This window comes from Hyla sarda, chromosome 1, assembly GCF_029499605.1.
Source record: "Hyla sarda isolate aHylSar1 chromosome 1, aHylSar1.hap1, whole genome shotgun sequence".
In the NCBI taxonomy this organism is placed as follows: domain Eukaryota; kingdom Metazoa; phylum Chordata; class Amphibia; order Anura; family Hylidae; genus Hyla; species Hyla sarda.
In genome coordinates, this window is record NC_079189.1 from 445,591,228 (window position 1) to 445,606,249 (window position 15,022).

Genomic DNA, 15,022 nt, shown 5'->3' on the forward strand with positions numbered 1-15,022 from the left:
TTTTATGTCCCCATAGGAGACTATTTACTGTACTGCAATTATTAGATTGCTAGTACTGTTCAGTGCTATGCATAGGCATAGCACTGATCAGAATTAAAATCGATATTCTACTCTGGTCTGCTCGATGTCAGACTGGAGGAGAAGAGCCCGGGATGACGGCTGGAGCAGTTTATGCGAGATCTCCGGCCACCATGTTGGATGATCGGACCTCGATCGCTGATGTGCACCGTTACCGACGGGTCTATGGCTGCTGATAGCAGCCAGGACCTGCTGTGCATGATGCAAGCATAGGTCCAGTGCTTGAGTCATGTACAGGACGTAAATGTATGTCCTGGTGTGTTAAGTACCAGGGCACCAGGATATACATTTATGTCCTATGTCGTTAAGGTAGTTTCTTATGCAATAATAAACAATCTAAGGAACCTGGAAAAAACTGGTTTAAAATGTAGTCATATTTCTGAGAAAAGGAGGCACAGAACAGAGACTAAGGCACAAATGGTAAAATGAATAGTTTATTAAAAAAAAAAAAAAAAAAAAAAAAAAAAAAAAATTAAAAGGATGTATTTAATTTATTACAGTTTTGACTCCAGAAAGAGTTTACAGTCCTGTGTGTATTATTTCAGCCGAGGCACATGGACTTACAGTCAGACAGGCTCTTAATGGTGGATTTTTCAGGCCTAGATACAGATTGGTGAAGGCTATTAATATTAATATTTTCTGTCATAGTCTACTCCAGTGTTTCCCAATCAGGGTGCATTCCGCTGGTCCGGGCATACAGGGAGTTGTAATTTTGCAACAGCTGGAGGAACCTTGGTTGGAAATATTAATTGGATATATTTTATTAGCAGACCACAAATTCAAAGGAAACAAAAAATATTTTTACCTCTGGAAGGTAATTTGGCTGTAACTACTGATCCATAGTACCCCTTTAAAGCCTTAGTGGTTTTATTTTCTGGTATTTTTTTAAGGTCAGATCTTGTCCAACTTACCAAACTGATGTTTTTTGTCATTGATTATACTGACTTTTCCTGCTTCTTCACAGGCACAAAGGGGGAAACATAATAACAGCAGCATCATCCTGAAAAATGCATAGCTTATACACTGAGGTCCCCAATGACATAGCTAGTTATTAATATGCACCGTATTTGCACTGCAAGATGTCTTCAGACCAGAATTCTGTAACTGCAGTTTAGACGAACCACCATTCAGTCAGAGTCTCCGCCATCATCGCTATGCACCATTGCCACCTATCGATAAAAGTTACATATTTGTAAAGGTTTCATTCACTAAAAGATGCATTATTCCTTTTCTGTTATTCATCCTAAAAAAATGTATGAATAAATTGACAACAGGGCCTTGCCAACAGAAACTGATTGCAAGCGGACACGCTCCTAAACAAAAGTGTGAATTTTATATAAAGAAGAACAAAATTATGGTTCTCCAGCTCACAGATAAAAACTAGAAAATTTTTACGTAGGCATATTAAAGATATCGAACAAATGGAAAAATAAAAAAAGAGTCAGCACAACCGGCATGATTGGCTAAGCCACGCAGACCCTCTCCCTGCTATTGGTTGTGGGGGAGGGTGTGCTGCAGCTCAATTGTTTAGGCAGACTCAGTATTTTACAGCCTGAAGAGGTGAAGCCTCGCTCTCACCCCCGCTGACCGCTCCCAGTCACCACGGCTGCCTCGTTCTCCCCCACTGGCTCACTGGCACAGCCCCGCCGACTGATCCCAGTCACCATGGCTGCCTTGCTCCCCTGCTGACCGCTCCCAGTCACCACGGCTGCTTGCTCCCCCTGCTGACCGCTCCTAGTGTTTGTTAACAGAGCAGAGAGCTCACCCGCAGTCTTCATTAGCATAATAATTGTGTGGGTCTGACGGGGAATATGGAGCAGATAGGGGAGCTCTGGGGTGCATAAGGAAGCTGTTTACAAGCCTAACTTTGTGAATAAACAATGGATTTAAGTAAGTGACCCTTCATTTTGCAGCTCTTCACCTGCACAATATACTGGGTTTAATACGGGTGAACTAGCTGTCAGATTCTCTTTAAAGGAATACTGTAGTGGAATATAACTTATTCCCTTTCTGTAGGATAGGGGATAAGTTATAGATTGTTGGGGGTCCGACTGCAGGGACCCCCCAGCGATCTCCCGTATGGGCCGCGGCAGTCCACAGGAAGCGAAGTGCTGTACCTAGCTGAAGCCGCAGTAGACACAACCCCTCCATGTATCTCTATGGGAAACATGGAGGGGGCGTGTCGGCCGCAATGTCATGCGGGGACAGAGCTCCCCATTCTTGCGGACTGCCGCGGCCCCGTACAGGAGATCGCAGAGGATCCCAGCGATCGGAGCCCCCCGCAATCTATAACTTATCCCCTATCCTATGGATAGGAAATAAGTTACATTCCACTACAGTATCCCTTTAAGATCTGTTAACAGATCAAATTGATGTATTTTATTTGCGGTTTTGTGTTTCTTTCATATGCTTAACTTTTTTCTATCTTAATATGTCTACATTAATATTTAGAAGTTTTTATCTGGGATCTGGAAAACCTTTGTTTTCTCTTCTACACATTATTCACACTAATACTTCGCTCAGGTGTTCTTCTCTGTGCCTCCATGACAACACCCTTCCCTACGATATAAGAATTGTAAGGGACTAGGCGGTGAGCTGACCCTGTGTTAATTTTCTTGAATTTTGCACAGAATTTTCTACATTCTTCTCACAAAAACATTTTAATACTAGACCAGTATTCAATTCAAAGCGAATATAAAACATATCTTCTGGAACAGCCAGTACACAGCATTAAAGGCGTTCCTGCCATTTAAATACATTTTAATTTGTTACACGGAAATAAATTTACCTCATGATTAACCTCAGTCTTCTCTTGAGAAGTTGCGTCGTAGTCATGAATGGATAAAGTGGCAAGCCAGCTCTCCATGGACTTTTCTTCAATTTCAGTCTGAATAATTGTGGGATAGATGTGTTCTTTCTTAAATGTCTCAATTTTATCCTCCTCATCTGCCCAGTCCAAAGACTCATGAAGGCCATCGTTCCCAAAACGCCTATTGTACTTCTCAAAGTGGACCCTCTCCAATACCAGCCCCAGCCCTGGGGCTTTGGGTATGTCGACTTTTTCCTCTCTCCAGCTCCGCTGCATTATAGATGGTGGAGCATAGCCTTTTACCACTGCAATAACCAGTCCGATCATTTTACGTATCTGGTGCATCATGAAACTCTGACCTTTCACTTTAATCACAGCCAACTCTAGGCCTCCCTGCATGAAAGGCGTCTCGCAATGCATCTCCATAATGTAACGCTTAGCACTGGGGTCCCAGGGTCCCTTCTGTGATGTGAAATTATGGAAATTATGTGTTCCTTTGTAAAGAGCCAACAGTTCATTCACTTTATCTAATGTTTCTTGGCCAAGCCTGAAGCGGTCATCCTGCAGATCACTGTCTTTATGAGCAAAAGCAAAAGTAGGTAGGGTGTAGGAATAGGTACGTGCGTCACATGAGTTCTTGGAGTTAAACCTTCCTGTAACGCGTTTCAGTCCTTTGATAAAATAACATTTCATTAAATGCAAGAACACAGTTGGAATGAAAACACTGCCCCATAACAAAGAACAGGACAATTGTACTTAAAAGAGAACTGTAGTGCAATAAGTCGATTTTTGTGTTTACCGTAAAATCTCTTTCTCGAAGGATCCATTGGGGTACAGAGACCATGGGTATATGCTGCTGCCACTAGAAGGCTGACAATAGGCAACAAAAGAAAGTTGGCCCCTCCGAGTAAGATATACCCCGCCTACAGGCTCTAAGTTATCAGTTTAGTCCCAAAGCAGTAGGAGAGGATCGACAGGGAAAAGAAAAAAAAAAGCAACTGTCCGAAGAAACCACAGACAAAAATTAACTAAACCAAACCTCGGACAGGCAACTGAACCAAGGACACCAGAACAAATGGGCGAGTGCTGTGTCCACCCCAATGGATCCTCCAAGAAAGAGTTTTTTACGGTAAGCACAAAAATCTACTTTTCTTGTTCGGCTCCATTGGGGGACACAGAGACCGTGGGACGTACTAAAGCAGTCCCCGGGGTGGGAGAAAACTCAAGCAACTCAGGTGGAAGGCTGGGCCACAGCCAACTGCAACACCTTGCGACCAAAACCAGCATCAGCAGATGCAAAGGTATGCACCTGGTAAAATTTTGCAAACGTGTACAAGGACGACCAGGTGGCCGCCATACAGATTTGCAAGGCCGAAGCCATGTTGCGGAGAGCCCAGGAGGCCCTGACTGAACGAGTGGAATAAGCTGAGATCCGGAAAGGAGTTTTCCCTTTGCAGCAGTAAGCTTCCGAGATGGCGGAACGGATCCACCGCAAAATGGTCGCCTTCGAAGCAGGAAATCCCTTACGAAGACCCTCCGTAAGAACACTGGCGAAAGGATGAAGTTACCGAAACATAAATTTGAACGGCCCGTACCACTTCAAGACCATGAAGCAAACGTTACCTGGGATGGGACGGAGCTGGACAAAAGGATGGAAGGACGATATCCTTATGTAGGTGAAAGGCGGAGACCACCTTAGGCAAAAAGGATGGGAGCGGACAGAAAACAAACTTTGTCCTGGTGTAAGACCAGGTAGGGGGAACAGCAGAAGAGAGCCGCCAGCTCCGAAACTCTCCTAATGGAAATGACCGCAATAAGGAAGGCCACCTTCCAGGAAAGGATACGAATAGAAACGTCCCGGAGAGGTTCGAAGGGAATACCCTGCAAGGCACTGAAAACCAGATTAACCCCTTAAGGACCAAGGACGTACCGGTACGTCCTTAGTCCTGCTCTTCTGATATAACGCGGGGTTACACTGTAACCCCGCGTCATATCACGGCGGGCCCGGCGTCATAGTGAAGCCGGGACCCGCCTGAAATAGAGCGCTATTAACCCTTTAGCCGCGCGCTCAGAGCTGAGCCGCGCAGCTAAAAGTGAAAGTTGCCGGCTAGCTCAGTTGGGCTGTTCGGGATAGCCGCGGCTAATCGCGGCATCCCGAACAGCTGACAGGACAGCGGGAGGGCCCCTACCTGCCTCCTCGCTGTCCGATCGCGGAATGACTGCTCAGTGCCTGAGATCCAGGCCTGAGCAGTCATTCGGCAGAATCGTTGATTACTGTTTTCTTATGAGAAACCAGTGATCAATGATGAAGATCAGTGTGTGCAGTGTTATAGGTCCCTATGGGACCTATAACACTGCAAAAAAAAAAGTGAATGAATATCATTTAACTCCTCCCCTATTAAAAGTTTGAATCACCCCCCTTTTCCAATAAAAAAAAAAAAACACAGTGTAAATAAAAATAAAAACAAACATATATGGTATCACCGCGTGCGGAAATGTCCGAATTATAAAAATATATCATTAATTAAACCGCTCGGTCAATGGTGTGCGCGCAAAAAAATTCCAAACTCCAAAATAGTGCATTTTTGGTCACTTTTTATATCATTTAAAAATGATCAATAAGTCCTATCAATGCAAAAATGGTACCGTTAAAAACTTCAGATCACGGCGCAAAAAATGAGCCCTCATACTGCCCCATACACGGAAAAATAAAAGAGTTATAGGGGTCAGAAGATGACAATTTTAAACGTATACATTTTCCTGCATGTAGTTATGATTTTTTCCAGAAGTCCGACAAAATCAAACCTATATAAGTAGGGTATCATTTTAATCGTATGGACCTACAGAATAAAGATAAGGTGTCATTTTTACCGAAAAATGTACTATGTAGAAATGGAAGCTCCCAAAAGTTACAAAACAGCGTTTTTTTTTCAATTTTGTCGCACAATGATTTTTTTTTCCGTTTCACCGTAGATTTTTGGGCAAAATGACTGACGTCATTACAAAGTAGAATTGGTGGCGCAAAAAATAAGCCATAATATGGATTTTTAGGTGCAAAATTTAAAGAGTTACGATTTTTTAAAGGCAAGGAACAAAAAACGAAAATGCAAAAACGGAAAAACCCCCGGTCCTTAAGGGGTTAAGATCCCACGGGGGGGGGGGGGGGGGGAGTAGGGGAACTGTATGGCAGAGCCGCATGAGCAACACCCTGCAGAAAAGCATGGATGTGAGGGTCGGACGCCAGGGGACGCTGAAAGAGAATGGGGAGAGCAGACACCTGACCCTTAACCCCTTGGGGACGGAGCCCATTATGACCATAAGGACGGGAGCATTTTTTGCAAATCTGACCACTGTCACTTTAAGCATTAATAACTCTGGGATGCTTTTACTTATAAATTTGATTCCGAGATAGTTTTTTTGTGACATATTCTACTTTATGGTAGTGGAAAATTTTCGTTGATACTTGCATCATTTCTTGGTGAAAAATTCAAAAATTTGATGAAAAATGTGAAAATGTTGCATTTTTCTAACTTTGAAGCTCTCTGCTTGTAAGGAAAATAGACATTCCAAATAAATTATATATTGATTCACAAATACAATATGTCTACTTTATGTTTGCATCATAAAGTTGACATGTTTTTTACTTTTGGAAGACATCAGAGGGCTTCAAAAACTGCACCCCTCAAAGCGTCCAAAATGACATTCAGTAAGTTTGTTAACCCTTTAGGTGTTTCACAGGAATAGCAGCAAAGTGAAGGAGAAAATTCAAAATCGTCATTTTTTTACACTCGCATGTTCTTGTAGGCCCAGTTTTTTTATTTTTACAAGTGGTAATAGGAGAAAAAGCCCCCCAAAATTTGTAACCCAATTTCTCTCGATTAAGGTAATACCTCATATGTGTATGTCAAGTGTTCGGCGGGCGCAGTAGTGGGCTCAGAAGGGAAGGAGCGACAATGGGATTTTGGAGAGTGAATTTTGCAGAAATGGTTTTTGGGGGGCATGTCACCTTTAGGAAGCCCCTATGGAGCCAGAACAGCAGAAAAAACCCCACATGGCATACCATTTTGGAAACCACACCCCTCAAGGCACGTAACAATGGGTCCAGTGAGCCTTAACACCTCACAGGTGTTTGACGACTTTTTGTTAAAATCGGATGTGTAAATGAAAAAAAAATCTTTCACTAAAGTGCAGTTTTTTCCCCAAATTTACAATTTTTACAAAAGGTAATGAGAGAAAATGCCCCCCAAAATTTGTAACCCCATCTCTTCTGAGTATGTAAATACCCCATGTTAGGACGTAAAATGCTCTGCGGGCGAACTACAATGCTCAGAAAAGGAGCGCCATTGGGCTTTTGGAAAGCGAATTCGTTTGGAAAGGTAGTCAGGGGCCATGTGCATTTACAAAGCCCCCCGTGGTGCCAGAACAGTGGACATGTGACCCCATTTTGGAAACTACACCCCTAACAGAATTTAATAAGGGGTGCAGTGAGTATTTACACCCCACTGGCGTTTGACAGATCTTTGGAACAGTGGGCTGTGCAAATAAAATTTTTCATTTTCACAGACCACTGTTCCAAAAATCTGTCAGACACCTGTGGGGCGTAAATGCTCACTGCACCCCTTATTAAATTACGTGAGAGGTGTAGTTTCCAAAATGGGGTCACATGTGGGGGGGTCCATTGCTCTGGCACTATGGGGGCTTTGTAAACACACGTGGCCTTTAATTCCGGACAAATTTTCTCTTCAAAATCCCAATGGCGCTCCTTTTCTTCTGAGCATTGTAGTGCGCCAGCAGAGGACTTTACATCCACATATGGGGCATTTTCTTACTTAGGAAAAAAAGCCCCCCAAAATTTGTAACCCCATTTCTTCTATTTTCCCTTGTGAAAATGAAAAATTTAGGGTAACACCAGCATTTTAGTGAAAACTTTTTTTTTTTTCAATTTCCCATCCAAATTTAATGAAAATTCGTCAAACACCTGTGGGGTGTTAAGGCTCACTATACCCCTTGTCACGTTCCATGAGGGGTGTAGTTTCCAAAATGGGGTCACATGTGGGTATTTATGTTTTTGCGTTTACGTCGGAACCGCTGTAAAATCAGCCAGCCCTGTGCAAATCACCAATTTAGGCCTCAAATGTACATGGTGCGCTCTCACTCCCGAGCCTTGTTGTGCGCCCACAGAGCATTTTACGCCCACATATGGGGTATTTCCGTACTCAGGAGAAATTGTGTTACAAATTTTGGGGGTCTTTTTTTCCTTTTACTCCTTGTGAAAATAAAAAGTATGGGGCACTACCAGCATGTTAGTGTAAAAAATAAATTTTTTATTTATTTTTATTTATTTTTTTTACACTAACAGGCTGGTGTAGCCCCCAACTTTTCCTTTTCATAAGGGGTAAAAGGAGAAAAAGCCCCCCAAAATTTGTAGTGCAATTTCTCCCGAGTACGGAAATACCCCATATGTGGCCCTAAACTGTTTCCTTGAAATACGACAGGGCTCTGACGTGAGAGAGCGCCATGCGCATTTGAGGACTAAATTAGGGATTGCATAGGGGTGGACATAGGGGTATTCTACGCAAGTGATTCCAGGGACAGTGTAAGGGGGTGTATATGTAGTGTTTTACCCTTTATTATGTGTTAGTGTTGTGTTGTGTTTTTAGGGTACATTCGCACTGGTGGGTTACGGTGAGTTTCCCGCTAGGAGTTTGCGGTGCGGCAAAAAATTTACCGCAGCCCAAACTTGAAGCAGGAAACTTACTGTAAACCTAACCGTGTGAATGTACCCTGTACATTCACATGGGGGGGGCAAACCTCCAGCTGTTTCAAAACGACAACTCCCAGCATGTACTGACAGACCGTGCATGCTGGGAGTTGTACTTTTGCAACAGCTGGAGGCACACTGGTTGGAAAACCTTCAGTTAGGTTCTGTTACCTAACTCAGTATTTTCCAACCAGTGTGCCTCCAGCTGTTGCAAAACTACAACTCCCAGCATGTACTGATCGCTGAAGGGAATGCTGGGAGATGTAGTTATGCAATAGCTGGAGGTACGCAACTATAACTCCCAGCATGCCGAGACAGCTGTTTGCTGTTTGGGCATGCTGGAATTTGCAGTTTTGCAACATCTTGAGGGCTACAGTTTATAGACCACTGCCCAGTGATCTCCAAACTTTGACCCTCCAGATGTTGCAAAGCTACAAATCCCAGCATGCCCAGACAGCAAAGAGCTGTTTGGGCATGCTAGGAGTTGTAGTTTTGAAAGATCTGGAGGGATACAGTTTAGAGACCACTGTATAGTGGTCTCAAACTGCAGTCCTCCAGCTGTGGCAAAACTACATATTCCAGCATGCCCAAACAGCAAACAGCTGTCTGGGCATGCTGGGAGTTGTAGTTTTGCAACATCTGGAGGGCTACAGGTTAGAGACCACTGTATAATGGTCTCAGACTGTAGCCCCCCAGATGTTGCTAGGCAACTTACCGTCGGATCCAGGGAGCCGTCCTCTTCTGCTGCACGCCGCCCGCCGATCACCGTCACTCCGCTTCCTCCGGACGGGTAAGTGGACATCTGCGCCCGGTCCTCTTCGTTTTCGCCGTTCTGCACCGCCTATTGTGGGTGGGCAGGACGGGGAAAACGAAAGTAAACCCCTTCGCCCCCGATCTGCTATTGGTGGTCGCATCTAGACCACCAATAGCAGGGATAGGAGGGGTGGCACCCCTGCCACCTCACTCCTATCCATTCAGGGGGATCGTGGGTGTCTTAGACAACCGTGATCCCCCTTATATTCCGGGTCACCATAGACCCATAATGACCCGGAATCTGCGCAAATCGCAAGTGTGAATTCACTTGCAATTTGCGCCGATCGCCGACATGGGCGGGTCTGATGACCCCCTGGGCATTTGCACGGGGTGCCTGCTGATTGATATATGGATATCCCCTTAGTCCTTAAGTACCAGGACGCAAGGGCGTATGCATACGTCATTCGTCCCCAACAGGTTAAAAGGGGTACTCTGGTGGAAAACGTTTTTTTTCTTCTTCAAATCAACTGGGTCCAGAAAGTTAAACAGATTTGTAAATTACTTCTATTAAAAAAATCTTAAATCCTTCCAGTACTTATTAGCTGCTGAACACTACAGAGGATATGTTTCTTTTTGGAACACAGAGCTCTCTGCTGAATCAAGCACAGTGCTCTCTGCTGATAGAGAGCTCTGTGTTCATAAAATAAAATAAATTTCCTCTGTAGTATTCAGTAGCTAATAAGTACTGGAAGGATTAAGATTTTTTAATAGAAGTCAATCTGTTTAACTTTCTGGCACCAGTTGATTTAAAAACCCCTTTAACCCCTTAAGGACCAGGCCATTTTACACCTTAAGGACCAGAGCGTTTTTTGCAATTCTGACCACTGTCACTTTAAACATTAATAACTCTGGAATGCTTTTAGTTATCATTCTGATTCCGAGATTGTTTTTTCGTGACATATTCTACTTTAACCTAGTGGTAAAATTTTATGGTAACTTGCATCCTTTCTTGGTGAAAAATCCCAAAATTTGATGGAAAAAAATGAACATTTTGCATTTTTCTAACTTTGAAGCTTGTAAGGAAAATGGATATTCAAAATAAAAAATGTTTTGGTTCATATATACAATATGTCTACTTTATGTTTGCATCATAAAATTTATGAGTTTTTACTTTTGAAAGACACCAGAGGGCTTCAAAGTTCAGCAGCAATTTTGAAATTTTTCACAAAATTTTCAAACTCGCTATTTTTCATGGACCAGTTCAGGTTTGAAGTGGATTTGAAGGGTCTTCATATTAGAAATACCCCATAAAAGACCCCATTATAAAAGCTACACCCCCCAAAGTATTCAAAATGACATTCAATAAGTGTATTAACCCTTTAGGTGTTTCACAGGAATAGCAGCAAAGTGAAGGAGAAAATTCACAATCTTCATTTTTTACACTCGCATGTTCTTGTAGACCGAATTTTTTAATTTTTGCAAGGGGTAAAAAGGAGAAAATGTTTACTTGTATTTGAAACCCAATTTCTCTCGAGTAAGCACATACCTCATATGTCTATGTTAATTGTTCGGCGGGCGCAGTAGAGGGCTCAGAAGGGAAGGAGCGACAAATGGTTTTTGGGGGGCATGTCACCTTTAGGAAGCCCCTATGGTGCCAGGACAGCAAAAAAAACAAAAAAACACATGGCATACCATTTTGGAAACTAGACCCCTTGGGGAACGTAACAAGGGGTAAAGTGAACCTTAATACCCCACAGGTGCTTATGCATATGTAATACCCCACTTTTTACCTAAAATGCTTGGTTTCCCAAAAATTTTACATTTTTAAAAAGGGTAATAGCAGATAATACCCCCCAAAATTTGAAGCCCAATTTCTCCCGATTCAGAACACCCCCCATATGGGGGTGAAAAGTGCTCTGCTGGTGCACTACAGGTCTCAGAAGAGAAGGAGTCACATTTGGCTTTTTGAAAGCAAATTTTGCTCAGGGGGCATGCCGCATTTAGGAAGCCCCTATGGTTCCAGAACAGCAAAAAAAAAAAAAAAAAACACATGGCATACCATTTTGGAAACTAGACCCCTCGGGGAATGTAACAAGGGGTAAGGTGAACCTTAATATCCCACAGGTGATTCACGACTTTTGCATATGTAAAAAAAATATATATATATTTTTTTTTTTACCTAAAATGCTTGTTTTCCCAAAAATTTTACATTTTTAAAAAGGGTAATAGCAGAAAATACCCCTCAGAATTTGTAACACAATTTCTCCCGAGTACGGCGATACCCCATATGTGACCCTAAACTGTTGCCTTGAAAGACGACAGGGCTCCAAAGTGAGAGCGCCATGCGCATTTGAGGCCTAAATTAGGGACTTGCATAGGGGTATTCTACGCCAGTGATTCCCAAACAGGGTGCCTCCAGCTGTTGTAAAACTCCCAGCATGCCTGGACAGTCAACGGCTATCTGGCAATACTGGGAGTTGTTGTTTTGCAACAGCTGGAGGCTCCGTTTTGGAAACAGTGGCGTACCAGACATTTTTCATTTTTATTGGGGAGGGGGGCTGTGTAGGGGTATGTGTATATGTAGTGTTTTTTACTTTTTATTTTATTTTTTGGTAGTGTAGTGTTTTTAGGGTACAGTCACACGGGCGGGGGGTTCACAGTAGTTTCTCGCTGGCAGTTTGAGCTGCGGCAGAAAATTTTCCGCAGCTCAAACTTGCAGCCGGATACTTACTGTAATCCTCCGCCCATATGAGTGTACCCTGTACGTTCACATTGGGGGGGGGGGGGGGGGTGGAGAAACATCCAGCTGTTGCAAAACTACAACTCCCAGCATGTACGGTCTATCAGTGGATGCTGGGAGTTGTAGTATTGCAACAGCTGGAGGCACACTGGTTGTGAAACACCGAGTTTGGTAACAAACTCAGTGTTTTGCAACCAGTGTGCCTTCAGACTCAAACCCCCCAACCGCTGAGACTGGCATCCGTCGTGATGACATGCCAGTGGAGGGGGAGAAAAGATCGACCCTGTCGAAGAAGATTAGACCAAAGCCACCACAGGAGGGGACTGGCAAGTACTTTGGGGGGGGGGGGGAGAATAATCCTGCAATCGAGAGATAGCGGAGTCTTGTCCCACTGAGGTCAACAATAAAACTGGGGAAGCCGAATCCCGGCGATCGCAGTGTTGAACTGGAGTCCCAATAAGATCAGAGACTGGGTGGGAATCAGATTGAAAAAGGTCTGAAGAGTGGAGAGTGAAGAGTGGTTAGAGCCTTGACCAGGAGGAGGTCATCCATGTACGGGATCACGGACAAACTCAGGGCTCACAGGATGGTGATCACTGCCGCCAGGACCTTGGTAAAGAACCTTGGGGCCATGGCCAGGCCAAAAGGAAGGGCCACGAACTGAAAATGGCCCTCCGGAACTGCGAAGCAGCAATAGCACTGATGTGCCGGAAAAATAAGGATGTGAAGGTAAGCGTCTCTAATATCCACAGAGGAAAGAAAATCCCCTTGATCCATGGATGCCACCACAGAACGGAGATTCCATATGAAAATGACGCAGGAGTAGGTGACGATTGAGGAGCTTCAGATCCAGGTATGGGTGGACGGAACCCCCTTTCTTGGGGACTACGAATCGGTTGGAATAGAACCCCGAAAAATGCTCCTTGGGAGGAACTGGGACAGGGAAGGGTCCGAAGCGCGACCCGAAAAGCTACCGCCAAGGAAGGAGGGTGGGATTGTAAAAAGCGATCCCTTGGGAGGGAAGCAAACTATCTGATAGCCGTCAGAAATGACATCTCGGGCCCAAGAGTCCTGCACATGGGCAGACCAAATGTCCCGGAACAGGGAGAAACGACCTCCCACACTAAAATAATATTCAGGTGGGGGAGTCCCTTTAGGTGAAGGGAGACTTACAGGTGCCCGACTTGGCCAGAATGGTTATCAGACTTCCAGGAGGGACGGGCTTTGAAGGAAGGAGCCTTCTGGTTGCCCGACCCGAGCCAAAAGACAGAAAAGGCTGAAAGGAGGTAGACTTCCTGCGGGAATAGGTATGGCGAGACTTGTTCTGCGGCAATAAGGAGCTCTTAACTCCAGTAGCCTCGGAGATAATCTCATCCAGGCGTTTCCCGAAGATTCAGGTCTCAGAGAAAGGAAGCTCAGTGAGAGATTTCTATGAAGCAGCATTGGCGTCCCAGGCCTTGAGCCACATGGAGAGACGAATCACCACCAGGTTACCTGTGTCAAACGCTGTACAATGGGCAGACTGCAGAGAGGCAGAGCACAGATAGTCTCCAACATTGGAGAATTGAAGTGCAAGATCCGCCAAACCTTTCGAAGGCACCCCGGACAAAATGCTCAGGAGCTGGCTTTGGACACCCAAGCAGAAGCGAAGGCAGGAAGCAAAGATGAACCATCCGCTTGGAAGGCAAATTTGGCCAGATTTTTTATCCTGTTCTCCGCCGGGTCCTTAAAGTGTCAGATCATCAAAAAAAAAAAACTGTTATATGTTGCTCAGTTTTTATGTGTCTATGACCTATATTTCTCTCAGAATTAGCTTTATTTCTGAATTACCTTAATGTTGCCGACCAGAAGCAGGGGGGCGGGTCCCTTTCTTCTCCTCAGGTGATAGTCACTCCCCCTCCTCCCTCACTCTCCTCAGTCACTGGTCTGGAGATTGAGCATCTGTAAGCCTTTTCTTTCTGGTTTTATGCTATACACACACTGTGTGCTTACAGCTTTTGCTAAACTACAGCTCCCAGCATGCCCACACATTCTTTGAGTTGTAGTTTTGCAACAGCTGGAGGTATACAATTGGTAAAACTCAGATTTACAGCAGTGTAGCTGCAAGCTGTGTTCCTCCTACAGTTGCCAAACTACAAGTCCCAACATGCCCACACATCATTTGGCATTTGGCCCCTCCCCCCAATAGCGAGACTGAAATAAACACAGACAGTGAGGGAGCCGATCACAGCAGCTTTAGATCCGCAGACCTGTCAATCATGAAGTGGGTCCATGATATAGGTGATGACGAGTGGACACAGCCAGGCTGGTATGTGTCCCAGGAGGCAGATCTTATGAAATACCGATTTTTTTTTTTTAATGAAAGCAATTGCAAAACCTATTGGTTTTGCATGTTTTACAACATATCAAAAGTTTTTATATCTGACAGTGCCCATTTAAATGATGCTGCATCCACCAAAGGTAGAGTAGTCAATTTCCACAAACGGGAAACCGGAGGATCCACAGCCAGCGGAGAAGTCCATTTCACAATAAGGTCCTAGGCAAAGGGAAACTGCGCCCAAACCTTCTTAGTCCCTTGAAAGCATTTGTCTGGATGCTTCCATGCTGTTTCCAGTAAAATTCAGCATGAGAGCTGAATAACTTCGGAGAGCAATGGGAGTGGTGAAAGGAAACTTCTGGAGCTGGGTCCGAAGTTCCGGTGTCCTCTAGGTGAAAGGTATCCCTGATGGCTGAAACCAAGTTGTCTACCATGTTGGACACGCTGGATCGGTCCTCTGGATCAGAGGCAGGACCTGACATGAAGGCAAAGCGGACTTGGCACGAAGACCTGGAGACCTAGGACGGCGACCTTAAAGCAGGGGTGCTTTCCAGGGGCAAGGGA

General features: G+C 44.4%; 1 protein-coding gene across 3 annotated transcripts in view; it reads right to left on the reverse strand.

Moving 5' to 3' along the window:
- Positions 1-533: 533 nt before the first annotated feature.
- Positions 534-15,022, reverse strand: part of PUS1 (pseudouridine synthase 1) — a 28,031-nt gene continuing 13,542 nt past the window's right edge. For 2 of the 3 annotated variants that reach the window (XM_056533181.1, XM_056533182.1), the window contains exons 5-6: positions 2,867-3,558; positions 534-1,247 (exon numbers count right to left, since the gene is read on the reverse strand). In XM_056533181.1, coding sequence (XP_056389156.1) covers positions 1,206-1,247; positions 2,867-3,558 — 734 coding nt within the window. In that variant the 3' untranslated portion in view covers positions 534-1,205. The remainder of the gene's footprint in view (positions 1,248-2,866; positions 3,559-15,022) is intronic. The other variant, XR_008846783.1, reaches the window with a different exon arrangement.